Raw genomic sequence first — 24,165 nt, 5'->3', positions numbered from 1 at the left:
CTTTAACCGTCTCCCCGGCTCCACTCTCCTGCCGGGCTGCAGTCATGGTGGTTTCTAATGGAGTCCTCTCGGGAACTGCGGGCCAGGTAAATGTGGCAGAAACGGCCAGCTTTGGCAGCATTTTTGGTGAATATCCGTGTCTCGTCGAGAGGTGTTGGAGGTTTAGCTTAGCTCCGCTAGCTGAGTCGGCCCAGTAAAGGTTAAAGCCCCGGGAAGAAGCTAATGTTCTTATTCAAGAGTTTCTACATTTTAACGGGGTTGCCAGATAACGACAGCTCATATCTTCCAAGCAACGTTTAAATGGTTCGTTCACTTGAAGTGAGTTCACTTTAAATGTCTACCGAGCGGTTTCTGTACATTTAAAGGTGTTTTTAAGCCACACAGCCTGACAAGGTGCTTTAAATGTATATAAACTCCTGGCTGACGTGAATCTGAGAGTAAAGTCGGCAGGTTTTTGTCCTTCAGTTTGAATATACTGCAACCACAGCGCACAATTTGTGTTTTATTCATTCAAACTGAGAGATAAGGACCGTTTTGGTGGCTGGTTTTAGTGAATTGTAAATTGTAATTGTAAATTGTAATTGCAAATCACAACAACATGATCGATTTCACTAGTTAACAAGAATATTTGTCTTATTTCTAGTTAAAATGTCTAATTTTTAGTTAAAAAAAATCTCATTACATTTAAGACAAGACTCAAAAACATCAATTTTCACCTGTTTCAAGTAGATTTTCGCTTAAAATAAGTGGAAAAAGATGTTTTGCTTGTAATGAGAAGATAAATCTTGTCCCACTGGCAGATTTTTCTACTTATTTCAAGTGAAAATCTACTTGAAACGGGTGAAAATGGTCAAATAACAAGTTATTTTTCTGGTCATGACTCTTGTTTTAAGAGATTTTATGAGATTTTTTGACTAAAAATGAGACATTTTAACTAGAAATAAGACAAATATTCCTGGTAAGCGAGACTGCATTTGAAAAAGTTCCAATTTTCTTGACCACACAGATAAGCTACATAGCAGACTTCTGTGATGAGTATTTGCTGGACGTGTTGATTGATACTCTAGTTAAGTTCTGTGACTCGTAACCTTGCCATACCTTAGTTTAGACTGAATTGACGCCACTGTGTAGATATTTCACAGCTGTTTCAGTGACTGCTGTCTTAACCTGAGTAGCAATCCTTAGAAGAAGAAGACATCATTTGTTTACAGGACTGTCTCAGAAAATTAGAATATTGTGATAAAGTCCTTTATTTTCTGTAATTCAAAAATGTCATACATTCTGGATTCATTAAAAATCAACTGAAATATTGCAAGCCTTTTATTATTTTAATATTGCTGATCATGGCTTACAGTTTAAAAAAACTCAAATATCCTATCTCAAAAAATTAGAATATTCTGGGAATCTTAATCTTAAACTGTAAGCCATAATCAGCAATTTTAAAATAATAAAAGGCTTGCAATATTTCAGTTGATTTGTAATGAATCCAGAATGTATGACATTTTTGTTTTTTTTAATTGCATTACAGAAAATAAAGAACTTTATCACAATATTCTAATTTTCTGAGACAGTCCTGTACATTTCAAGCCTTGCTGGTTTTGTGTCTTTACATTCACTTTGTACAGAAACAAATCTAAAACATTCTCACTTATCTAGTTGTTTAATGTTGCAACTTCTTGTACACACACACACACACACACACACACACACACACACACACACACACACACACACACACACACACACACACACACACACACACACACACACACACACACACACACACACACACACACACAGCCATATTATTTTGCAATATATCATCATTGACAGATTTATTCATTTACAAATCAACAGCTCAGTAATACCACCCTTACTCCATCTGATGACAGTTATGACAGTTTCTTTCATTTCAGATAACAAACATGGACTGTAGTATTCCACAATTTGAGTTGATGTCATGACCTTTTTTGGTCTGTTTGACCCGTGGGATGTTGGATTTAGTTCTTCTGTTCAGGCCGGTCACATTCATACATTATGGACCTTTGTCTTGTAAAACTCCTCGTTGTTTTGTTCGAAGCCAGTGTCCAGAGTTTATTGTGAGCACATGTGAACCAGATATTTTTCTTGTTAGCTCCTTTAAGCTGTGGGCTTGTTTTAAGGAGCCTGGTGAATCACAAGGCTGTAGAGGAATGTAGCTTTAGGCCAGGTTTATTCCAGTTTATAATGACACTCTTGTTTTCCAGTGTGCGTGTGTGTGTGTTTCTGCTGAGAAAGCTCTGCAATGGTTTTATTTCCCTTCCTGCTACCTCCTCACCCAGATAGGCAAAGACGATCACAGCTGTCTTTGTGAAACTGAGTTGCGAGAGAAGGATTTCCTCATGCGTGTAGTGGCGTGTCTTCTATATGATTCCATCAGTCTCTGAGACGGTCAAGATTCAGTGGTGCCTTCAGGTGCATTAGCACTATATTGATATAGGTATTTAATGCCAACATAAGCCATAATGTTTTCCTTTCTTCTCTTTATACAAAGTGAAAAATGCTTCTATTTGGTCTGGCTGTGTTTTGAAATAATGCTTGATAAAGCCTCAAATTTCCATTTTACGATTATAAACAGAGGGCTGAGGGGGAGGGCTTAAACATTGCCCCAAGAAATGGGACATCCCAATGACTTGGTTTTGCGTCATCTGTCATCTTGAGCAGATGATACACATGACGAGTGAAAACAAGTTCCAAAATGCTGACGTCAAACATGTTAATATTTACTTGTAGTCCTGCATTTTTCAGTGGAAACGGGTAGAAATCAGATTTCTTTGATACCATAGAAGGCTGGTGGATCAATTACTACAACTGACTGCATATTGTAAGATGTAAGAGATATACAATTAGACAAGATATGTGCAAAACTTCGGAGCAAATCAGTACATATGATGTAATTATTAGTATTATTTACACTCAGTCCACACATTTCTTGGCACAACAATGAATGTAACATGACTCTATGGTTGTCGCCATTGATTATACTTATTAATACTGAAAATAGTACGATTATTGTGTTTCTTTGCGAGGGCGTGTTGCATATGTTTTCCATGTACATTTGAAATGTGGTCCTGAAAAATCTCAATTCGGAGGGCTCTATAGCGCTTCGTCTTAGCCCTTCCATTCATTTAGAAGTGAATTAGGACATCACTACCCCTCCCTTGAACTAGAGTTACGGGATATAAATTGGATTATAGCTAAGAGACGGGAAGCAAAGTTTGAGGTGGCAGAGATGAAGATGTTAAGATTTTCTTTGGGAGTGATGAAGATGGATAGATAAAGAGTGAGCACATCAGAGGAATGTCAGACTTAGATGAAGTAAGAGAAGCTAGATTGAAATGGTTTGGACACGTTAAAAGGAAGAACAGTGGAAGAAGGATGCTGGAGCTGGGATGCAGATGAAAAAGAGGAAGAAGACCAAAGAGGATATTTCTGGATGCGGTGAAACAGGAGATGCAGTTGTTTGGTGTGACAGAGGGAGATGCAGGATAGGATGGATGGATAAGATGGAAATTGATGTTGTAGTAGCAACCCCTAAAAAGAAAAGCTAAAATAAGGAAAAAGTCCTTCAAAGCTCATGAGAACACCTCAAATGAAATTGTGATATTTGTTAAGAGTTTGATTCAACAAAAGAGCTGTTATTTTACACATTTAAGCATTTACTTTGACCCATATATCCACCATCAATCAAATCATTTATAATATAGCCAAAAACGAGGGGTTGGAATCTTCAAAACTGTACAAATACCACGTTTTAAATGAGACAAGTCGGCTGCAAACAAGTGCTGGGCCCACATCACACGTCTGTTAAAATGTTCATGGGTTCCGGTGCATACACTTTTAATAATCCTGCTTTTTGGGTGCTATAAAAATATTGTATTATAAAGAGAGAAAAGTAATAATGAGAGAAAAATCCTCACTGTGGAAGATGTAAATGTAGGAACGGTTGGGGATTTTTGTCTGAATTTTTGATGAAACCAATCCAAACTTGTAATTACATTTCCAGGAAGAGGATTATACATAAAACTAAGAAATGAAGTCAGATTAGAGTCACCTGAAACAAAATGTTGCCTTATCCATCTTCATTTCAAAAGCGTTGATGTTGTTTTATTTGAATTAACACATAAAGTGAAGGTTAAATGAGTTGGGGCCTTGTGAATACATGGTGTGTTGTGGACATGTTTCCTTTCAAAAATATGAACATTAACTAAATGAAACCTGCAGTTCAGCTACTTGTGACAAGTGTTTGGGCCCACAGACTGCTCTCTGAGGGCTGAATCAGTGTGAAGAAAGTCGCTCTGATTTGAGCTTCCTCTTCCATCTGTCATCTGTCGACACCTTTTACTAAGCAGATGGGACTGACTGTGTTGGTTTTTTTTCTTTTTTTTTTTTTATCTCCCCCAAAGATAGAGGAAGTGAGGCAGAAAAAAGTGCAGTTAAATCTGCTTTCTAGCGTTTCTGTTTGTCTGCTGCAGCTGACCACCACCGGGAGAAAAACACGTCCTTCCTGTGTCAAAAACACAATCACCAGGTATCATACTGAGAGGAGTTTTACTGCTGCTGAACCAAAAGCTTCAAGAACTTCACCGCAGCCCTAAAGATGATCATTTAAAATTAAAACCAAAACAGAACTAACGTTATGTCTTCAGTCAAACACTGGACAGTGTTGGCAGAAAAGGTTCTGTTCACATCTGTGAATATTTGGATATGTAGCAAAAAATAAAATATAGTTTAAATACAGAATATTAATTAAACAGACACAGCTTATATATATATATATATATATATATATATATATATATATATATATATATATATATATATATCATTAAAACACCTAAACAAATATAGAATTTGATGCAGAAACACAAGCTGGGAGAGATGCAAAAACAATCCAGAAAAATGTACAGAATATACAACCAACATTGTTTTGGATGATTCTACAGCCAGTAGATTAATTGGTGACAGGTGAGGGTGTCAGGATTATATGTAAAAGAACTGTTTACATAAGACTTATGGGCCTTCGAGACTGTTGGACCCAGAAATGATTTCATTTTAAACTTTTCGTTCAGCAAAATGTGCGGTCAAAGTTAAACTATTGTGGCACACTGTGACAAATACTCATGTAGCCATTAGGAACTCATCCAGACACAGAAGGCAGGTTTGAGGAAAGCTTATAATATGCCGTGAGTTAATGTGAACTGCATAACTCGTCTTAATGGTGATTCTGTTTTTCCCCAAAGCAGTATTATCTGAAAGCACAGCTAAGGCTAGCTGTAATAGAGAATTAGTTTTTTTTCTAATTTGAGCTTGATTCTGTTGAAAATTTGTTTGTGTAGTTTTAACGCAAGGTGTAAAACCTCTTTTTGTCTAGCAGATGAAGTAAAGCACCTGGCTGGCCGGAACTGTCCACCCTCTGTCATGTTCCTCCCAGGCTGCTAACACTCACCACCTCCCCGATGCTGTACAGCGACATGCACCCCTGGTCTGGAGTGAAGCAGCACTGCTGAGACGTAACCAGTGGGTTCTGAGTGTCCGCTGCGGTCGCCATGGACGACTTCGGCACCAGGACGTACGGCACCAGTGGTCTGGACAACAGACCTCTCTTCGGGGAGACCTCGGCTCGGGTAGGAACTGCAGGAAGTGTCTGTAGCTGAACTGATACTTTAAACGACCTTCCTTGTCAGTGGTTTCTCTGACGATGTGCAGCAGCACCATGGTTGATGTAATATGAAACGTTACTGCATTATAAACAGTTAAAGTTCGTAAAAGTGAAATCTGCCCTGTACAACACATAAGGCAGCATTTAAAAAAATGAGAATAGATATCAAAAAATCTTAAACATGAGGCAAATGAGTGGAATACTGATCTCCTGTTTAGCTGCTGTGACCCAATGTCCATGCTGAAGCTCTGTTTTTTTAAAGTTACTATAACTCCACCCCCAGCCTCAGACAGAAGGTGTTCTTGGATCTATATCAGCAGAGAGCTGGCGCTTATCTGGAGCCAGCTTTCCAAACTAAGAGTTGGCACTAAAGCTGTTGCAAGGCGACTTCCTCAAGATCAGGCGCTGGCTTTGAACCAGCTTTAAATCTGCCTCCATCAAAGGGTAACTGAAGCATTCTGAAGTTTTTGCAGAATAATAACACACTGTGTCTCATGGAGATGAGATATTTTAGGCCTGTTAGCAGTAGACATCAGCTGTCAGTATGATAATGGCCAGTGTTGGTTCTTAACTACTGTATATAGACAAATAAGGAACATGCTGTACTACAGCTGTCTGCCAGTGTCTGCATTTCACATTTGTAGGCCCAACGTCATCCTGATTATATAGTTATGCTGAATCTTACTTAACAGGAGCATTAAAGTCACTTTAAAGAGTTTTACAATAGATTATATGAAGAATATTCAATGAAGTTAACAGATGGATAAATAAAAACCACTGATAGAACATGAATTGTATCCTGAGTTGAATTCTGCTCTGTTTGTGTCAGGTTGTATCAGGAGATGAGAAGAAAATCTGATGCATTAAACTTATCTTTGCTGCAGGACCGAATCATCAACATGGCGGTGGGAGGATTCACTTCTGTGGTCGTTCTCGTAAGTACACAGCAGGGTTGTTGATGACCTGCTGAAGTTATATTGACCTGAAAAGAGCTGCCGCTCAGGAAACAGGAAGACGTGCGGTGGTACTTTCACACAGCATTAGAAATGTGGCACCAGAATAAAAGGGTTATGGACTTTTTGTACCATTTTGAGTAATCGCAAAGAAAATATTCAAGTTTCTTTCATCAGCCTACTGCTTTAACTTGATTATTCTCAAATAAATTTGCATCAATAAATATACTTCCAAACTACACAGGATACACACTTTTAAACCCTCATCATCTCTGGCCTTCCCTGTGAAAAAATCCATACATTTTCTTCAATTTATAAGCTTCTCCTTGTAACTCCTCAAATTCTCTGATGCTCTTTTGTATTTTTTATTAGTTTGTCCTCAGCATCACAGTACTGTGTTCAGAAACTGCTTTTATCTAATCAGAAAATGGATCTGAAGTTGAATCCTAAAGCAAAGACACTTTTTCTATGACATCCAATGATTATGGGAGCTGTCCAAAACTATATGTTATTATATGTGAAACACAAAAGACGGCAAGAGCAGGAGTGACTGTATCCTGTCACCGTGAGAATCAGATTCGCAAAGGTGGTTTATCGCAAAGTCTACAAAGACTTTAATAAATGAGCTGAGAATAATAATAATAATAATAATAATCAGCATGGTTCCTGGCAGCCAGTGTCATTTCCCAGCATGCATCACAAAAATGCAGCGATGCAGCAGTGTGACATGTATCGCTCACATGACATGCAAAGACATGTTAGATTGGTCTCGGACTCTGATCAGGCCGTACTTCCTTGTTCACACTTCATCAGATCACATGAGACTCACAGCAAACAAAAGCTGCTTAATCTACGGACTTGCATTACAACTCTGTGGAGAAAGCACTTAATGTTTGCTTCCACTGACTGAAATAAACTGTATTGTTCTGTATAGTCTTGAATGGTTAAAACTGATATTTGGAGCCTTTAAGTCTCCAAACAGTACGGACAAGCCGTCATGCGAATAAGTGTTTGCACCTGAAACGGAGACTCCACTGTTGTTACCGCTTCCAAGTTGAGCTGTTTGTACTTCCTGAGGTTACATGATGAAGCTTCAAGCTGGAACTTTGCTTTTGTTCCCATTAAATAAAGTTAGTCTATAAGATATAGATGGTACTCTACATCTTAACTAATCAGCTCAGCAGATGTTTGTGTTTCTTTGTTTTCCAGCTGACTGTGATTGGCTCGTTCGTGTTCCCCTCGTTGCCTCCACGGCCGTTGAACATCTTCTTTGGTGCGTGCATCCTGTTAGCATGTGGATCAACATTAGTGCTGGTAAATCACACACTCACACACACTCACACACAGTATACACAATCTCAAACGTTGTAGATGGTTTCTTACAGCCAAAAGAGAGGAATCCATATTTCAAGATTTTATTTGTGAGATTGTTGCCTTGAAACAAATCCTAATAATAACAATATAATGAAAAGTAAAAAGAGTGATACATGTAAATTGAAAAATTCACTTATTATTTTACCCAATAATTTGATTTATTTAAAAATTATTTTCCTCTTTTAAATAAAAGCCAGAATCAACTTCAGTCTGATCCTTTGACTCCAAACTTACAGAGAGAACGGTTTGTGGAGGCAGATAAGATCTGTGTCTTCAGTTGATGAGAGCAGAAAGACAAAACAGTTCTTGTTTCTTGTGGGAAGGAAATGTAAATGTTACATGTCAGCTGGAGGACTGATTAATTTAAATTCAGAGCCCTAATCCAATAATACATTGATCAAATCTAATTAGAGTTTATCGCCTTCATTAATTTATATGATTTTTTTCTACAACTTGTTTTCATTATTTTAGATTTAATTACCTCCAGTTGTAGGCAACTTCTCTGAAGTGATAAATGGCGGTTTTCCTTTTTCATCAAGAATGGAGTCCTACAAATGATGATTTATCTCTGAATCTATTTCTGCTGCTTCATTTTTCATTCACACGCTTTCGTCCCCTGTTCACTGTTATGCTGCGACATGTTGGCTCATCTTATACACTGGACCTTTAACAAGTACAGCAAACTCGTGATGGCCAGCCGGTCATTTCAGTCGTAGTTGTACAAATATCAGCTGACTGCAGTTCAACTGAAAAATTGTAATAAGCTGTAACCCTTTCGTCATGACTGTCAATAAACCGTTCCATTGTTTTTCCGAAGATGTTGTGACCAGGAAAATTAAATTCATCCATCTAAGCAAGTTCCGGAGAAATTAGGGTGTGGTTGTTACTGCTTCTCTGGTCACGTTTTATTACTACCTAAGAATGTGAGAATGTATGTGAATAGACCTGATGGAGATCTGAGTAGCAGTGAATGGTTTCCATGGTGATCTAAAGTGCGATTTGTGTGGCCCAGACTGAAAATTCACTTAAAGGAGCATGAGGCAGGATTGAGGCAGGATTTATGAAAAAAATTCATTAGTAATAATGTCAGATGAAGCGTTCCAAACCAAAAAGAATGAGTCCTCTAGCGTATCTCTCCGTTGCCTTGAACAGGCTGTGTGCTGCAAAATGTGCTGCAATTGTGGGGCCGAATTTCCCGCGCTGTCCTGCGGATGTGACGTCACATGACGCTGCATGCACCTTCTCCCCGTTCTCCCGTGCCGGCTTCACTGTTGGCTGCAGTACCCCCAACGGCCGTCGTGGTGAAGGGTGGCGCTAGAGTCTCATTTCTTAAAAGGAGCCTCATGCTCCTTTAAACTTTGTCCTTAAACTGCCTCTATTTAAAGAGAAAATCTTGATGAATTGTCTTTTACCACTGTGAGAGCCACAAGGCGTTTCTGCGCACATCTGTGTGATATTTTTGTCTTCAGAGTAAAAAAGGTCAGCATGCAAGTCAGATTAAAAATGATAGTGGGATGGCACTTGTACAGCTATCCCACCACTAAAGTGTCTCCAATGTCTCTCCCTCAGATCTACTGGTACCGGCAGGGTGACCTGGAGCCTAAATTCAGGAAGCTGATCTACTACATGCTGGCGTCCATCGTGCTGCTGTGTCTGTGTGCCAACCTCTACTTCTTCGATGTCAGGTAAAGTCCGCAGAGGAAGAAGAGGAGCAGGACGCGGGAACAATGGATGGACTCATTGGACAGCAGCGGAAGAGTTGCAGGACCAGAAAAATTGTAACGAAAGAAAGTTGACACACTAACTTGAAGCTGCAGAGGATGCTGGGACTAAAAATCAGCTGCACGTTCAAGGTTCATGTGGGGGGAACTCTGACAACTCTGACAACTGACTGGTGCAAATATATGCAAACACTGTGGACACGCCAGGTCACAGCAGGAATCATGAGGGGCCATAAAGCTGCCTGGAGACCAAGTTTGAGACAAACGGGTGCGTTTACATGTAAACAATCATCGACAATCACCATTCCAGCCACTTCCTGAAGCACTTGGAAGGAAACGTGAGGAGGTGATGAAGCAGGTGTTGAAGGAAAAATCTGCCTTTGATCTGATTATGGTTTGCATTTACTATAATTAAATATATGTACATGTTCAAACAACTGCAGTTACGAGGAAAGCTGAGGGAAGGGTTTTATTTTCATCTTATCCCCTCAGAAGTCAAGTAAAGTGTGAATCAGGTGGGATTAACGTCAGAATCAGGTGGGGGATCAAATGTCAACTGTGTTCTCTGAATATATGGACAGTGGCCTCGCAGAGCTACAGCTGACATCAGGGTATTTAAATGAGTCACATCATGTTTAGTAATAAACATAACAAATCACAGAAATGCATTCTGCAGAAAGAAGGATGCATTTAGTTCTTAGTAATGCAGAGATAACAGGCTGTATTTTTCCTTCACACTGGCTGCAGGTGTAGACTGTTCAATTCAATCCATCCAATAGATGATGCACATGAATGATATCAGGATTCCGTTGCAGAGAAATGCAACAGTTTGTTTTTCTTCCCTTTGCTGCTGCTTCAGTTTTAATTAATTACAAACTGCATCCCTCAGAGTCTTTTCTATTTTTTTTTTTTTTTAATTAGTTTTTAATGCCGGATTATACTGACTGCCAATTCTTGCACTAAGCACAGTTGACTTTATACTCGTGTCAAAGCCATACACGCACTTGACTGTTCAGGCCAGCTGTGGCACCAATGAAAACGATGGAGCGCTTTAGAAATGTATCTGCCATTGAAATGTTGCACTATTAATCCCTCTGAGCTGCGCTTGTAGCTTTAAGTTTGATTTGAAGGTATTTAAAGAATTAAGAGTGTCTGGTTGTGTTAGTACACAGTGGCACTGCTTTAGTGGGAAAGAATGAAGAAGAAAAAGTTGGGATCACTGCAGACCCACTATTTGATCACACAGCATTATTTTTATGCATGTTTGTGATTTGGATTTATAAATGATGGTTATATCCTCAGATTAAATTAACAAAAAGTAAATGATCCCAGCCAAGCAGTTGGAAAATGGACAGATCTGAGTATAAAAGTTTTAACTTGTAAATCAAGTTTGTCATCTTCACGATTCTGCCTCAGAAATTCAAGTTTGTTCATGTGGAGAAGATTTGTATTTCATAAATAATGAAGTGACACAAATAAACCAGACTATGAACTAGAAACCTGTAAAATGAACTTCACGTTCCCAGTGTGCACCTAATAGATGAATAGACTTAAACCCTGCCATGTGTCAAAATGTTGTTGGGAAGGATCCTGACGTGATCTGATCTAATCTGACATGTTTAGTGAGGGATAATATTTAAAATACAAAGCACAGTTTGTATGTTTGAGTGAGTGGGTGAATGAGAACAGAATGTAAAGGGTTTTTGTACCACCTGGACAAAGTGAAGAAGCTACTATGAAATGTAGAACATAAATAAACGTGTCCAGTGAGCGAGCTGAAGGTTCCATTACTTAAACTTCCTCAGTGCCGCTTAAAGAGTACGTTGATTTGAGATTTGTGAATTAAATGCTGTGTAACCAAATCCCGGAGTTCTCCAGTCAGGCTGGTGTCTGTAGATCAGTCCTCAAACTCTGCTGCTGATCCACGCTCAACAAAAGCCAAAACCCACGCTGCGTTCAAGAAACAGGAGGAAATCCCGCTTTTCTCTGGAAATATTCTCCGCCAGGGAATAAATCGGCTTTTAATCACAGCAGCGGTCTAAACACAGGAAAATAATGAAGTTTATGCAGCTAAACTGGAGCTCTGACACAGAAGATGGTAAGCAGAACTTAACAGGATCTACCCGTTGACTTTGGTATTTTTGTTAAGCAAAAAAATAATCACAAATAAAGACATTGGGTGAGTTGTAGCTTTGGACATTGGAAAGAACTTCTGTTTGCTTTGTTGTCCTATTGTTGTTTGACCTGCAATAAATATGCAGCATTTCTGACTTGAACTGTAAAGAAGGTGAAGAAACGTCCAGCAGAAGAGCCAACATGTCCACGCTGCAGGATTGTCGAGGCCATGTCTCTTTTTCATTTAATGTTTTATGGAAATAAATATAATTGTGCACCCTGACCACATCCTCACTTCCTTCACTCGACTTCAGTTCAGCGAATACTTAAAACAGACTGAATGTTTGCTTTAAGTTTATTATTTTTTTTCTAGTTTTCTGCAATTTTATACTGTTTAGCTCTGTTGTTTCTTTTAAAACCTGAAGCAGCTGCAGTCTGCAGAAATCTGAAGGGGGTTAATGGTTTTGAAAAAGAAACTAATAAACCATGATCATGGACAATTTAGATGTAACAAGCACTTTTCTTTTTAAAAATCACATGTTTCCACATTTAACTTTACATAAAAACAGATCTTTATTTTCTGTATTATTTGCATTCAAGCTGCCGCGGTACTTCTCTCTGTCTTCATCATGTCCAAGACTGTAAAGTCAAGCTGCTAGTGAGCTCCTGTCTACCTTATCTTGGCTTCGTCTCTGTGCATTAGGAGGAAGCTGTGACATGTCCGTCTTCATGTAGTCCACAAGAAAACATCAAGTGTCAGGTCCGTCCGTCACAACCTCGGTTCTCCACAAGCTGCGTTCACATTTCATCCAGGGGTTCAGTGGAAGCGTCGGATGCTTCGCAGACACATAACCACCTGAGTCTGTTCCCAAAGCGCTCGTGTCCTGGTTCCAGCAGGAGTTGGAGACTTTAATTCATAGTTTGACACACATCCTGCGTCATCTTGCGGTTCTCCCTGGTCAGTCAGAGCCTTCCTGGTTCTCCAAGATGGGATCTAAGGACAGAAAGAAATGGATCTTTACGTTTGTGGGTCGAGTTATGATATTCTAAAAGAGGCTTTTTTTCTGCTATGTACATCTGCAAAAACATTTATGCGACTAGATGGCAGCAGAAACCCTTAAACGCAACATTATAGGGTTTTATGTTGTTTTTTATCCCATTATATGAACTATAACACCTGACAATACAGTCACAACACAAGTAAATTATTTTTGCAATAAACTCCTTACATCTAGAATGTGGAAGCCTCACACACAAGTCCACTTTCTGGATTAAAGTTGATACTAGGCCTGTGTTGAAAAAATCGATTTCCCAATTCTAAATCGGTTCTCATATTAATTCCTAAAAATCGATTCATATGTCTATCCCCAAAAAAGGAATGTTTTGTTGGACACGAGAATAACTGGTGCCATGTTTTTGCCTTTAAATATGTTTAAAGGTATGAAAACATTAAAGGGTTATAATTAAATAAATTGTCTATATTTCATTACTTTATATACTGTCTTGGGGTTACATTTGCAAAAAATGCAATAAACCAAATGCTCAAAAATAAAAACCAAAATAGACCGAAAATGGAACAAATAAAAACGGAATGTGGGAAAAAAAAAAAAAAAGAAACCGATTTCATCCGTCTCTGTTTGCTGCCCTGGATCTGTTTGATAATTCTGACCCACAATGTTTCTGAAAGCAGTTATATCAGCATTCTGGGAGGTGATTGGTCCTTACAGCATCATTAGCTGCCAATACTTGCTGTTTAATCTCAATATAATACTAGTAGTAATATTTTGCATAACTACAGTCATATCATTCATGCAACAGCTAAAAAAACAGTTTTAATAACACTAACCCAAATCAATATCGGAATCGAATCGGATCAAATCTTGATAATCGATTCTGAAGAATCGCAATCGAATCGATTCTTGACATTTGAATCGATCCCCAGCCCTAGTTGATACCATGACCAGTTTCCTGCTGGTCAGGTGTAACAGCTGCACACCTCAGGATTGTATCTTACCCGTCAGCGTGCTGCTGATGTTGGAAGGAGACACAATAAGCACGGCGCTGCCAGATTGTATCCCAGAATGCACCACAGGACCCTCCACAGTGGGGGAGCTCAGCCCCTGAGACACAAATATATATTTAGATATGTGGAAAACTGTTATATGGAGGATTTTTTGTGCCAAAATTAAATAAACAAATACATCATTAATTAAAATGGGAATGAAATATATCATTAATTAATTAATTAAATGTGTCATTAATTAATTAAATGCTGAAATAATAAATATATTTTTTTACTTAAAATGAATTGTATTTTAATTGACATATTTCATTCTGATTTTAATTAATTAATGACACATTTAATTAATTAATGATATATTTCATTTTCATTTTAATTAATTAATGATGTATTTATTTATTTAATTTTGGCACAAAAAATCCTCCATACTGTTAATCAACTATTGTTCAAATGAGTAAAAATACACATATTCATGCCAGATTGATCATCTCTATTTTCATTTGAGGATAAACATTTTCGAATTTCTACCTTGTCAGTGAAACCCTCTGTCATTGGCTCCTGAGTTTCCGTGGCAACTCTTCCCGGACCCTCCAGCAGACCCGAGACATCGAGACTTTCCTCCTGACTCCGCCCCTCCGTCTCCACAACCAGCTGCGGTTGGCTGAGCGAGTCTGAGGAGGCGGAGTCAGACGAGACGGTCTGGATGATGACGCCGTCACTGGAGCAGAGGCTGTCCGTCTGGAGGGGAAAGAACACAAACACACGTGAAAACAGGAACCGTGGAGACCAGGATACTGGAGAGGAGGAACACCCACCGACAGGCTGTGGAGGATGATGTGTTCATGTGAGGAGGGCGAGGAGCCTGTCGTCAGGGTAACCGTGCTGTTGTTGCTCAAGCTTATGGGTAGGCTCTGGTTGGACGTGGTTTGGAGGTAGTAGGTCCCCGGGGTGCCGGTGGGTTGCAGGTGGAAGGACTGGGGGGAAAGAAAAAGTCTGAATGTCATGTATTTATGAGCCTTTCAGCAGCCGGCGTCCCCGCTGAGAGCCCGCCGCTCTTAGGTTGTGTGCCGCTCACCGGCAGGATCTCGAAGGTCTGCAGGGCCCCGGTGTTCAGAGTGATGGTGTCGGTGTCGCTGGCTGTGGCCGAGTCTGAAGCTGCGTGAGAAAAACAGAAACAGTGACTACGTTTACATGCAGTCAATAACCCTTTTAAAACCCGAATATTAGCAATAACCCGGTTTTGCACAGCCATGTAAACACCAATAACCCCTTTGAATAACCCGAATTTGCTCATATTCGGCTTTTTAAAAACCCGAATATGACCCCTGGGTTACTCCTTTTAAAACCCATATTCGGTCATATAAACGCCTAACGGGATATCCCAATCAAACGGAACATGAATTTGTTTTCTGTGCATGCTCTTTTCGCAAGGAATCTTGGTCTTTTGAGTCCAGGACGTACTTCTAAACATGAGAAACGCAAGACCACGCCACACTTTTGGAGTGAGAAGGAGACTAATCATTAAAATATTATAAATGTAATGAAGGATATGAACATTTTGGCATTTGTAGACGGTAGAAAGTACTGGGATAGCGAGATTTACAAGAAGGTGAGCGAAGCAGCATTTGTTTTGAATTTGGATACAGGAAGAAGAAGCGGAAATGATGGGAATTGCATCATGATGTTCTCTGCGCGTCGCTGGTTTGATCCAGATATCCCAAATGATTAATTACCATGTATACAGAGATAACCCTGTTTGCTCACGCATGTAAATTTAAGGATCTGGTCGACTTCAAAACTTTACAAATCATGCACAAAGCAAATCATCATCAGTTGCCACAAAACATCCAGAAGTTGTTTCAAATAAAAGAACATAAACACAATCTCAGGGGAATATGCAATTTTAAAAAACAGCATGTACGAACAAACATCAAAACCCATTGTGTATCAGTGAAGGGAGTTAATCTGTGGAACAACTGTAAAGATGAAATGAAATCGTGTAATTCACCAAGTAAGTTTAAACGAATCTTTAAAATCAATACTCTTTATGGATACAAAACGGAAATGGACACATGAACTGACAGCCAACGACCAAAGTGCCTTGCTCAGCTGAACCACTTTTTCTTTTCTTTTATGCTTTTCTTTTAGAAGTTCTGTGAAATGAAGAAATGGTAAAAACAGAACATTAGTGGTAGGACTAGAAAAGTTTTTTGAAACTTCATCTTCATCTTACACCCTTTCAAACAGGAAATATTTATTTACATATAGATTTGTCTCTTTAATTTGCTTTGTTTTGCTCATGTTTTTTTTTTGGTATATACATTTTATGTATTCTGATTATTTTTTTTTTGTTTTTGTTTTAACCTGTTTGAATAAATAATTAAACGAAACGAATATTAGCAATAACACGAATTTTGACTGCATGTAAACGTAGTCAGTGAGTTTCGGGAACAGCGTTGGACGCGTGATGGAAGCATCAACACGCGGCAGGCCTCACCCAGGTGTGTGATCTGCAGCGGGATCTGGACGGGAATCTGCAGCGCCGCCACGGAGCTGGAGGCCGGGCTGCCGCTGCTCTCGTCCAGCCGAGTGAGTCGGATCTGCAGCGAAGAAGAGGAGGGACTCCCAGACACAGATCCCGTCTGTGAGGACGACATCAACTCCTCGAGGCCTTTCAGCAGGACTGTGGACACACACACACACACAAGTCAACATCACTGACGTCTGCTGCGCGTGTTTGTGTCACATAGTAGTGGGCGGTATGGACTAAAAAATGTATCACGATAATTTCTGACATTTATCCTGATAACGATAAAAATTACGATAAAGAAATACCAATTCAACTCCACCTTTGTAACTATAAATCTATCACCACATTCAGTCTTTGGAGCCCCCAAAACACTGCTCTAAAAGAATACTAAATACTACTAAACTACACCAATTAAATTGAATTAATAAAAACCAATTAAATGAGTTACACCACATATTTGACAGATTTCTCCTCCTGGGTGGACATGTGTTTTAATAGTGAGGGTTGAGACATGCAGTGGTTACGTCAGTGACGAGGAGCGTACCGCTGAAGGGGATGTCCTTGTGATTGGCCACTTGTCTCTTGATGCTCCACCACTTGGATCGCAGCCACTGAGGGGAGCGGACGCTGCTCCAGCCCCACGCCAGGTCCTCCCACTTGATGTCGTTTTCATCCTCCACTCTCAGGACAGAAATCCTGGAAAGACAAAAAAAAGCTGGTCTTGTAAATAACAGAATGATAAGAATGATAATGCTTCTTAGGTGTTTATTCAGAGCTCAGAAGTCAATATCTCTGAAAGTGCCAAGTGCAACATCAATTTGTTTATTTTTGTTGCAAAGTGGGACGTTTTACTTGGGGCTCAGTGGAGATTTACCGTACTCATTTTTGGAGCAGGCCTCTAGTGGTCATGCACGGTACTGCAAGTGTCGATACAGGTTCACCTTCTTTACAGGCAGTACTCGAGTTGTAAAAAACAATCAGGGGGGATGGTGGATTTTATCATATGGGGACAGATAATTTGTTCTGATTACAAATAATATAATATATTACAAATAATAGCAGTGACCAAAACACCTGCAGAAATACTGCAGGAATGACATAGCAGCAGTTAAATGCAGCCTTCTGTAAGCTTTAAATATCCACTGGACTTACATCAAATACATCAAAACACAACAATAAAAAAAGTTTTCTGAACTTATCAATATGACTCTGTCCTTCACAGGATAAGTAAAATGGATCATTGCAAAAACTCAAAATAGAATATTTGTCCTATTTCTGTTAAAATGTCTCATTTTAGTAAAAAAAATCTTATTACACTTAAAACAACAATTTTCACCTGTTTCAAGTAGATTTTCACTTTTCACTCAAAAAATCTTGTTCCACTGGCAGACAAATCTGCCAGTGGAACAAGATTTTTTTTGCTTGTAATGAGAAGATAAATCTTGTCCCACTGGCAGATTTTTCTACTTATTTCAAGTGAAAAGGTACTTGAAACAGGTGAAAATTGTCAAATAAGTTATTTTTCTGGTGATGACTCTAAATGTTGAAATAGCAGTAAAACCACATTCATTGATGAAATGACATAAGGGATGGAAAGGGGGGATGGCAGTTTTACATGGGGATGATTTGGACCGTTTTTATTTCAGGGGGGATGCCATCCCCCCTCATCCCCCCTCATCCCCCCTCAACTCCAGTACTGGTTACAGGTGTTTTGCAAACACACACACTTGGTACCTGCGTACGAGGTTCAGGTCATCCTCCTTCGTCCACTCCGCTCCTCCGCTGTGTTTCCAGTTCAGGTAGTTCAGCCATTTAGATCGACACTGTTTCTCCGACCGCGTGCGAACCCGTTCAGCAACCGTTGCCCAGGAAACGCCCCCCGTGACCGCCGACCCCGGCGACACCCCCGCCATCTCGTACACCACTTCAGCGAGCCGCTTCTCCTCCTCTTCGCTCCATTTACCTGGTTTCCAGATGTGCAAGAGTGAAATGAAAGGTTTATGTTTTTTACTCTGATGAACGTGTTTGTCTGGAAACTTGATTAACAGGGTTTGTAAACCCCTCTGCACCTGTGTTGCACGTGTCCTTCATCAGCCGGCAGCGGTCTTTGACAGAAGAGGCGCTGCGGCCCAGAGCTGCTCCGATCGTCGCCCAGTCGTTCCCGTGTTTCTCTCTCAACCTGAAAAAAACGACAAAACAGACTAGAAGCAGCTCTTCTGCTAAACAATGCAGATGATTCACTAAAGATGTTTCACTCACGCTTTTAGCTTCTCTATCTCCTCAGGAGTGTACCTTATTGGGGAAAACAAACAGAACCAATCACAGATCAGACTGACAGATGTTGTGCGCGGCTCGGCTCCCCGGTGGACTCACCTGCCCACATGGTTGCGGTTGTCGTACATCCGTAAAACTCGCCTGTAGACGGCAAACAGAGGTCTGTTTAACCCCAACGCCACAGAGCGGTAGAAATCCTTCCTCTCCTCTTTGGACATCTCAAAAATGACCTCTGCGGGGTCTTGAATGCCGTGGCCCTGAACGCAGTTAGAAAAACCACATTCTACATCTCCAGATGTTGTAAAATCAGAGACGAGGAGAAACAGCGCCGAGGAGAGACGAGGAGAGACGTACCTTCACGTAGCGGTCGATGTTGCTCATCAGAATGTCAATCTCCTCTTTGGACCACATGCCCTGTTTCCACTTATGACCTAAAATATGAAACAAACAGAGTTTATTGTCAGTTAAAAGGAGAAAAGTTGCACTTGGTCTTCATGTTTTTACACAAAACATTTGTCACAGTGATCTGAACAACCTCCAAGTAAATGTGCTCTAAACCCCATAGTTCACAGTTTTTCTGGCTTCAGTTAAAAAATTAAACAAATCCAAAATAAAGTTCATATTTCTGGTTTAAAACAACCTCCAAATCCAGATTGAATCCAGATTAAAAACCTTTCAAATTAATGCCTAAAGTTTACAACTATTACAACTCCAGGTGCAAAACAAGTCTAAACAAATCTGGTCTAAACACTTGAAACATCTCCAAAACCAAGTCTGAATCTAGATAAAAACTAAAAATGTTAGATAATTTATTAAAACCACCCTTTAAAGGGAAAGTTCAGTTTTTTACAACCTGGACCTTATTTCTGGCATTTTTTATGGTCGTATAGACCATAAAAGACCTCTGACCTGCATGACGTCATCTCTGTGTGCGCATCCCGGACAGGTACAGCTAGACTTTGCTAACGTATACTCTGGCTCAAAACGGTAAGGACGTCCATCATATTCAAAGTCGTCGTCCACAACCTCAGAATTTGACAAATATTCAGACATGTTTCAAATAACTAACAGTAAACTAACAGTAGCGAACTCCAGCTGTACACAGTGCTGTGTCTGGGATGCGCGCACAGAGATGACGTCATGCAGGTCAGAGGTCTTGTTTACAAACTGATTTCCTTGTTACACACACAGCCCCGGATGTAGACAACAGGTCCTGGAAGCAGATCTAGTGATTCATAAAAGAAACGAGTTTCGCGGCAAAAATGTGTTATTTAGAGTTAGACGCTGCATCGCCTGTGCCCCGCTGTGCCCCCATTCACTACCGTTATATGGAGAAGCGGCTCGCAAATAACTCCTAATATCTTCCGAAGGACTCCAAATGACACCAAACTTTTCTGGGTGAGTATACGACAATAAAAAATGCCAGAAATAAGGTCCAGGTTGTAAAAAACTGAACTTTCCCTTTAACTGGCTTAAAACCAGCTGGAAACTAGCACCTCTTGTGCAAGTGGAGGTGGTGCGTAGTGCGTACCTTCGTTGGCCAGCGTGTCTTTGTCTTCTTTGGTGGTGAACCAGGCCTGACTGACGGGAGACACTTCCGTCTTCACTTTGGGTGACAAAGAATCCTCGTCCTGCTGCAGAATCTACACACAAAATAAAAGACATCTTCACACTGTTCATGAAACTTTCAGAAATAATCACCACAGTAACTTATAGGCAGACTGGTGAAGTTACTGGAACTGCTCCTGACATTTAGCATCAACCCCCGAGCAGTCTCTGATCTACCCGACTTTACCGCATTAAAAAGATTTCTAGTAGAAAACAAGACCAAGACGTGGGTACGATTAACTTCTGAGAATAAGGACGGAGTGACGGCAAAGAAAAGTCTGAAGGAAATCAAAATCAGGAGGAGAGTCACACCCACCTCAATCTGAGTGACCCCGTCCTCGGAGAGGTCGCCGCCCGCCGCGTCCGCCATCGCCACCTCGAAGTTGTCGTCATTCTCCGACACTGACGAGGACGAACAGAAACACAATATTTTGGGTTAACTCAGTTATGAATGAGTAACTTTACATTTACTTCTTTGTTCAGTTTGACTAAATTTCCAAATGCAACATTTTAACAAAATTCTTTAATCAAGGAGCATAATAAAAGATGGAGCTCAGAAATGTGTTAAAACGTTGTTAAACAGTATTTTTACTTCCATTTAGATGGTTAAAAGACAGTTTGAGGGCCGTCAGGGCAGAAGGAGGAAAACATCGACACTGAACAAACTCATGGAGTCAGAGACGGGAAGGTTAAACGGCTCACTGGGTAAAGTGACGACTGAGAACTGAGGCGTCTCCGAGTCTCCTCGTCCTTCACCGGAGAGACGCAGCTTCTTCTGAACGGGCTCCGAATCCTCATCTGCACACACATTTGCAGCTTGAGTTAATAATCTTTCTTGGGTTCCAGTTTCCTTCATGTCAGGTTCAACATAGTCAGAGTTTGCACAAAATGTATAAAACTATCTGCCTCTGTATCTGCTGAATCCTGAGCTGCTGCTTGTTGTCCTGCCCATTTAAAAAAACATTACTAAATATTCTCATCTACGGATGCAGATTTATTACGTAAACATACTCTGACGTTAATAAGCAGCTTCATTCTTAAGAAACAAATACTACAATGTTCCATATTTGCAAATGGACAGAATACTTCATGAAGCATGTTTCTGAGTATATGGTGAGTCTCTTTACTACCGTTGACGGGACAGTGCAGGATGATGCTCCCATCGCTGTCCTGAGTGAGCGTGACGGACTTGACGCCCTCCAACGTGGCAGCGTCTTCGTCCTCCGTTGCTGAGCTCATCCTGCATCTGCTAAGAAACGAAGCGAAACTGAAGTGACTGCTGGTTCACGCAGGTGTCACTGCAGCGGTAACAGGTGACAAAGCACGTCAGCGCTGAGGCAAAGAATGCAAATTGGCAGCATCTAGAAATTCTGGTTTTCAACTTAGAAACCCCCCCCTAAAAAAAAAACGTTTGTTATTCCTGGGCAACGATTGAAACAGCATTTTATTTGCAATGATGTAAAACAGAAAAAAGCAGCACATAAATATATGTTGTTTTTTTTTATTAAATATGAACTAAAATTACAGAAATGCCACATAAAAGAGAATGTTTATGCTGAAAGAAGAAAATAAATCTGTATGCATGTATACAGTCACAAATAGTTGGATGAGCCTAAGAGCAATTTGTACCCTTTTGTCAGTACAATAAAGCAAAAACTGTATCTGTAATTAAGGGTTTGGACTTTTAATTGGCAAATGTATTATAATTTTTACAACTGTATTAACTTCTGAGTATAGTGTGTGAGCTGTTAATGAGGACAGAGCATAAAAAAGTATGAATTATGATAGAATATTCAGCCTCGGCTACTTGATTAAACCCAAGCTGCTGAGAGCAGCAAAATAACAGCCAGATGTACAGACTGTGGGACTCTGCGCAAAAAAGATTAACACTGACCTTAAAGAGGTTTTTTCTACTCGAATCGTAAGAATGAATCATCCTTTGTGCCTATAAAATGTGTTAATTGTACAGACTACCGTGACTGGCTCTGGACTGGACTTGAAGGAACTGAGAAGGAAACTTAAAGATCCCTGGGCTGATCCCTGCCACACGCATGGATCAATTCAGGATTTCTCCAAGCAGGAGTCTGCTAGCACCGACACTACGTCAGGCTGAAGCAGCAGAAGCAGCCGGACTCTTTAGGCTCTTCACAAAAGTGGGGGATGTCACAGTGTGTTCTCCAGTTCTTCTTATACAGTCTATATATGCATCACTACAATGATATCCATTCTTAGTAGGGCTGTGCAATTAATCGATTTTAAATCTAAATCGGATTTATTAATCACAATCGATGTTAAAAAAAGGAAAATCGGAAAATCGATTTTCCTTTTTTGCAGCTGGCTGCATTACAGACAGAGCTCGTCTAGTCATCTTTGTTTGGTCAAGAAAATTGTAAATGTTGTCACTTTACTAAACTCAAGGAGGATTTACAGTATCTTTCAATTGCACTTCATTCCCAATAGGGAAATCTGTTTGCTATTTTTCTTTAAAAAATAAAGATAAAATATTTGAAACAATTTATTCCATTGTCTTTTGTAGTTTTACCAAAAAAATCGAAATCGAAATCGAAAATCGGGTTTTCAGAAAAAAAAAAAATCGGGATTTTATTTTTGTCCAAAATCGCCCAGCCCTAATTCTTAGTGTGCATTATTAGATGTTGAGAGTGAAATGACCCCATTACTGGAAATGTGGACATTTTTAAAGATAGACTAAATACTTATTTCTTTGGTCTGGCTTTTATGTAGCATCACATTTTATAGTTTTATTCTGTTTAACATCTTTTAGAGGTATTTTTTTATTTATTTATTATTTCTTGTAATGTTTTTATTATTATTATATTTTATTGTTGTGGACTGATTATCTTTTAGTCTTAATTCTTGAACTTCTTGAAATAATTTCATTTTAATTAACTATATTGTATGTCAGTGTGCATTGGTCTCCCAGTTTTTATTTTTGTATTTATTATGCTTATTTTTCAGTCAAAATGTTAAGCACTTTGTATTTCATGTACCTGGATGAAAGGTGCTTTACAAATAAAATTTGATTGATTGATTAATTGATTACTGGAACCCAAACCAATTATGATCTCAGAACAGCTCTCTGGCGCCCTCTACCTTGTAAGCAGTTTTTCTCTGGTAATAATGTTTATATTAATGTGTTTGATATGCCAGTTATATTGCATGCTAAACTCAAGGTTGGGGTACCCTGTGCGTGTTTTACTTAAAATGAAAATAATTTGTGATCATGATGTAAAACAATCAGCAGAAACGTGTAAATTAGTGTTTTTTTACATGGAGTTTGGCGACGGTAAACACACTGGTGTTATGTAGATGCACAGACAGTCTGCATCAGACTGCAGAGACAGGTGCATGTGCAGAGGTGAACCCCGCCCTGCTGTCCCTGCAGCTGCACAACTCCCTGCATCTGGATCAACCCTAACATCAGCATCCTGCAATAATCTACGCGAGGAAACGGGAGCCGAAGCCTCTGCGGCGCCATGTTCGGCAGCAGGTGAAGCTTTCTGCAAACACGTGCAGTTTCACGCGGGTCTGGCTCCTCGGCGCGTCCCCTGCACCTCACACCGGCTCCGGCTGCAAAACAGAAAGTGGTTTTTACTTTTGATTTGGGTACTTACTTCCTGTTTTCGGTCCGGGGACTTTTGAGATACCAGGATGAAGGAAAGTGCCAGGATGGAGCAGCCACTTCCGAAGGCCGCGGGGTTGCCAGATTTGAGGGTTATACGTAAACTGGGGGTAATTCCTCGTGAACATTGGTCGAAAGCTCATTAAAAACTCGCAAGAATGTTATAATAATAATAATAATAATAATAATAATAATAAATAATAATAATAATAATAATAATAATAATAAT

The 24,165-nt window shown here is 39.8% G+C and overlaps 2 protein-coding genes across 5 annotated transcripts; one reads left to right on the top strand and one right to left on the bottom strand.

Moving 5' to 3' along the window:
• Positions 1-12,147, top strand: tmem243b (transmembrane protein 243, mitochondrial b). Of its 3 annotated transcripts, none has more exons than XM_061714162.1 (5): positions 1-86; positions 5,417-5,666; positions 6,586-6,636; positions 7,864-7,968; positions 9,598-12,147. In XM_061714162.1, exons 2-5 carry the CDS (start codon positions 5,589-5,591, stop codon positions 9,715-9,717), a joined length of 354 nt encoding a protein of 117 aa, XP_061570146.1. In that variant the 5' UTR covers positions 1-86; positions 5,417-5,588; the 3' UTR covers positions 9,718-12,147. The 3 variants fall into 3 exon arrangements, with proteins under 3 accessions (XP_061570146.1, XP_061570147.1, XP_061570145.1); XM_061714163.1 differs by having other exon boundaries at positions 25-86; positions 5,414-5,666; XM_061714161.1 differs by having other exon boundaries at positions 42-126; positions 5,414-5,666.
• Positions 11,946-24,007, bottom strand: dmtf1 (cyclin D binding myb-like transcription factor 1). 2 transcript variants are annotated; one of them, XM_061714160.1, is made up of 17 exons: positions 23,929-24,007; positions 21,427-21,545; positions 20,999-21,094; positions 20,613-20,698; positions 20,220-20,331; positions 19,043-19,119; positions 18,788-18,945; positions 18,674-18,706; positions 18,484-18,593; positions 18,149-18,377; positions 16,959-17,110; positions 16,382-16,567; positions 14,960-15,039; positions 14,700-14,858; positions 14,413-14,622; positions 13,879-13,984; positions 11,946-12,858 (listed from the first exon to the last, which is right to left on the bottom strand). In XM_061714160.1, the coding sequence occupies exons 2-17, from the start codon at positions 21,533-21,535 to the stop codon at positions 12,824-12,826; spliced, it is 1,938 nt and encodes a 645-aa protein (XP_061570144.1). In that variant the 5' UTR covers positions 21,536-21,545; positions 23,929-24,007; the 3' UTR covers positions 11,946-12,823. The 2 variants fall into 2 exon arrangements, with proteins under 2 accessions (XP_061570144.1, XP_061570143.1); XM_061714159.1 differs by lacking the exon at positions 23,929-24,007 and adding an exon at positions 23,585-23,824.
• Positions 24,008-24,165: the final 158 nt, after the last annotated feature.

The sequence above is a fragment of the Cololabis saira genome, chromosome 23 (genome assembly GCF_033807715.1).
Source record: "Cololabis saira isolate AMF1-May2022 chromosome 23, fColSai1.1, whole genome shotgun sequence".
In the NCBI taxonomy this organism is placed as follows: Eukaryota; Metazoa; Chordata; class Actinopteri; order Beloniformes; family Belonidae; genus Cololabis; species Cololabis saira.
The sequence above is the reverse complement of the archived record's forward strand: the minus strand, read 5'-3'. Positions and strand labels throughout refer to the sequence as shown.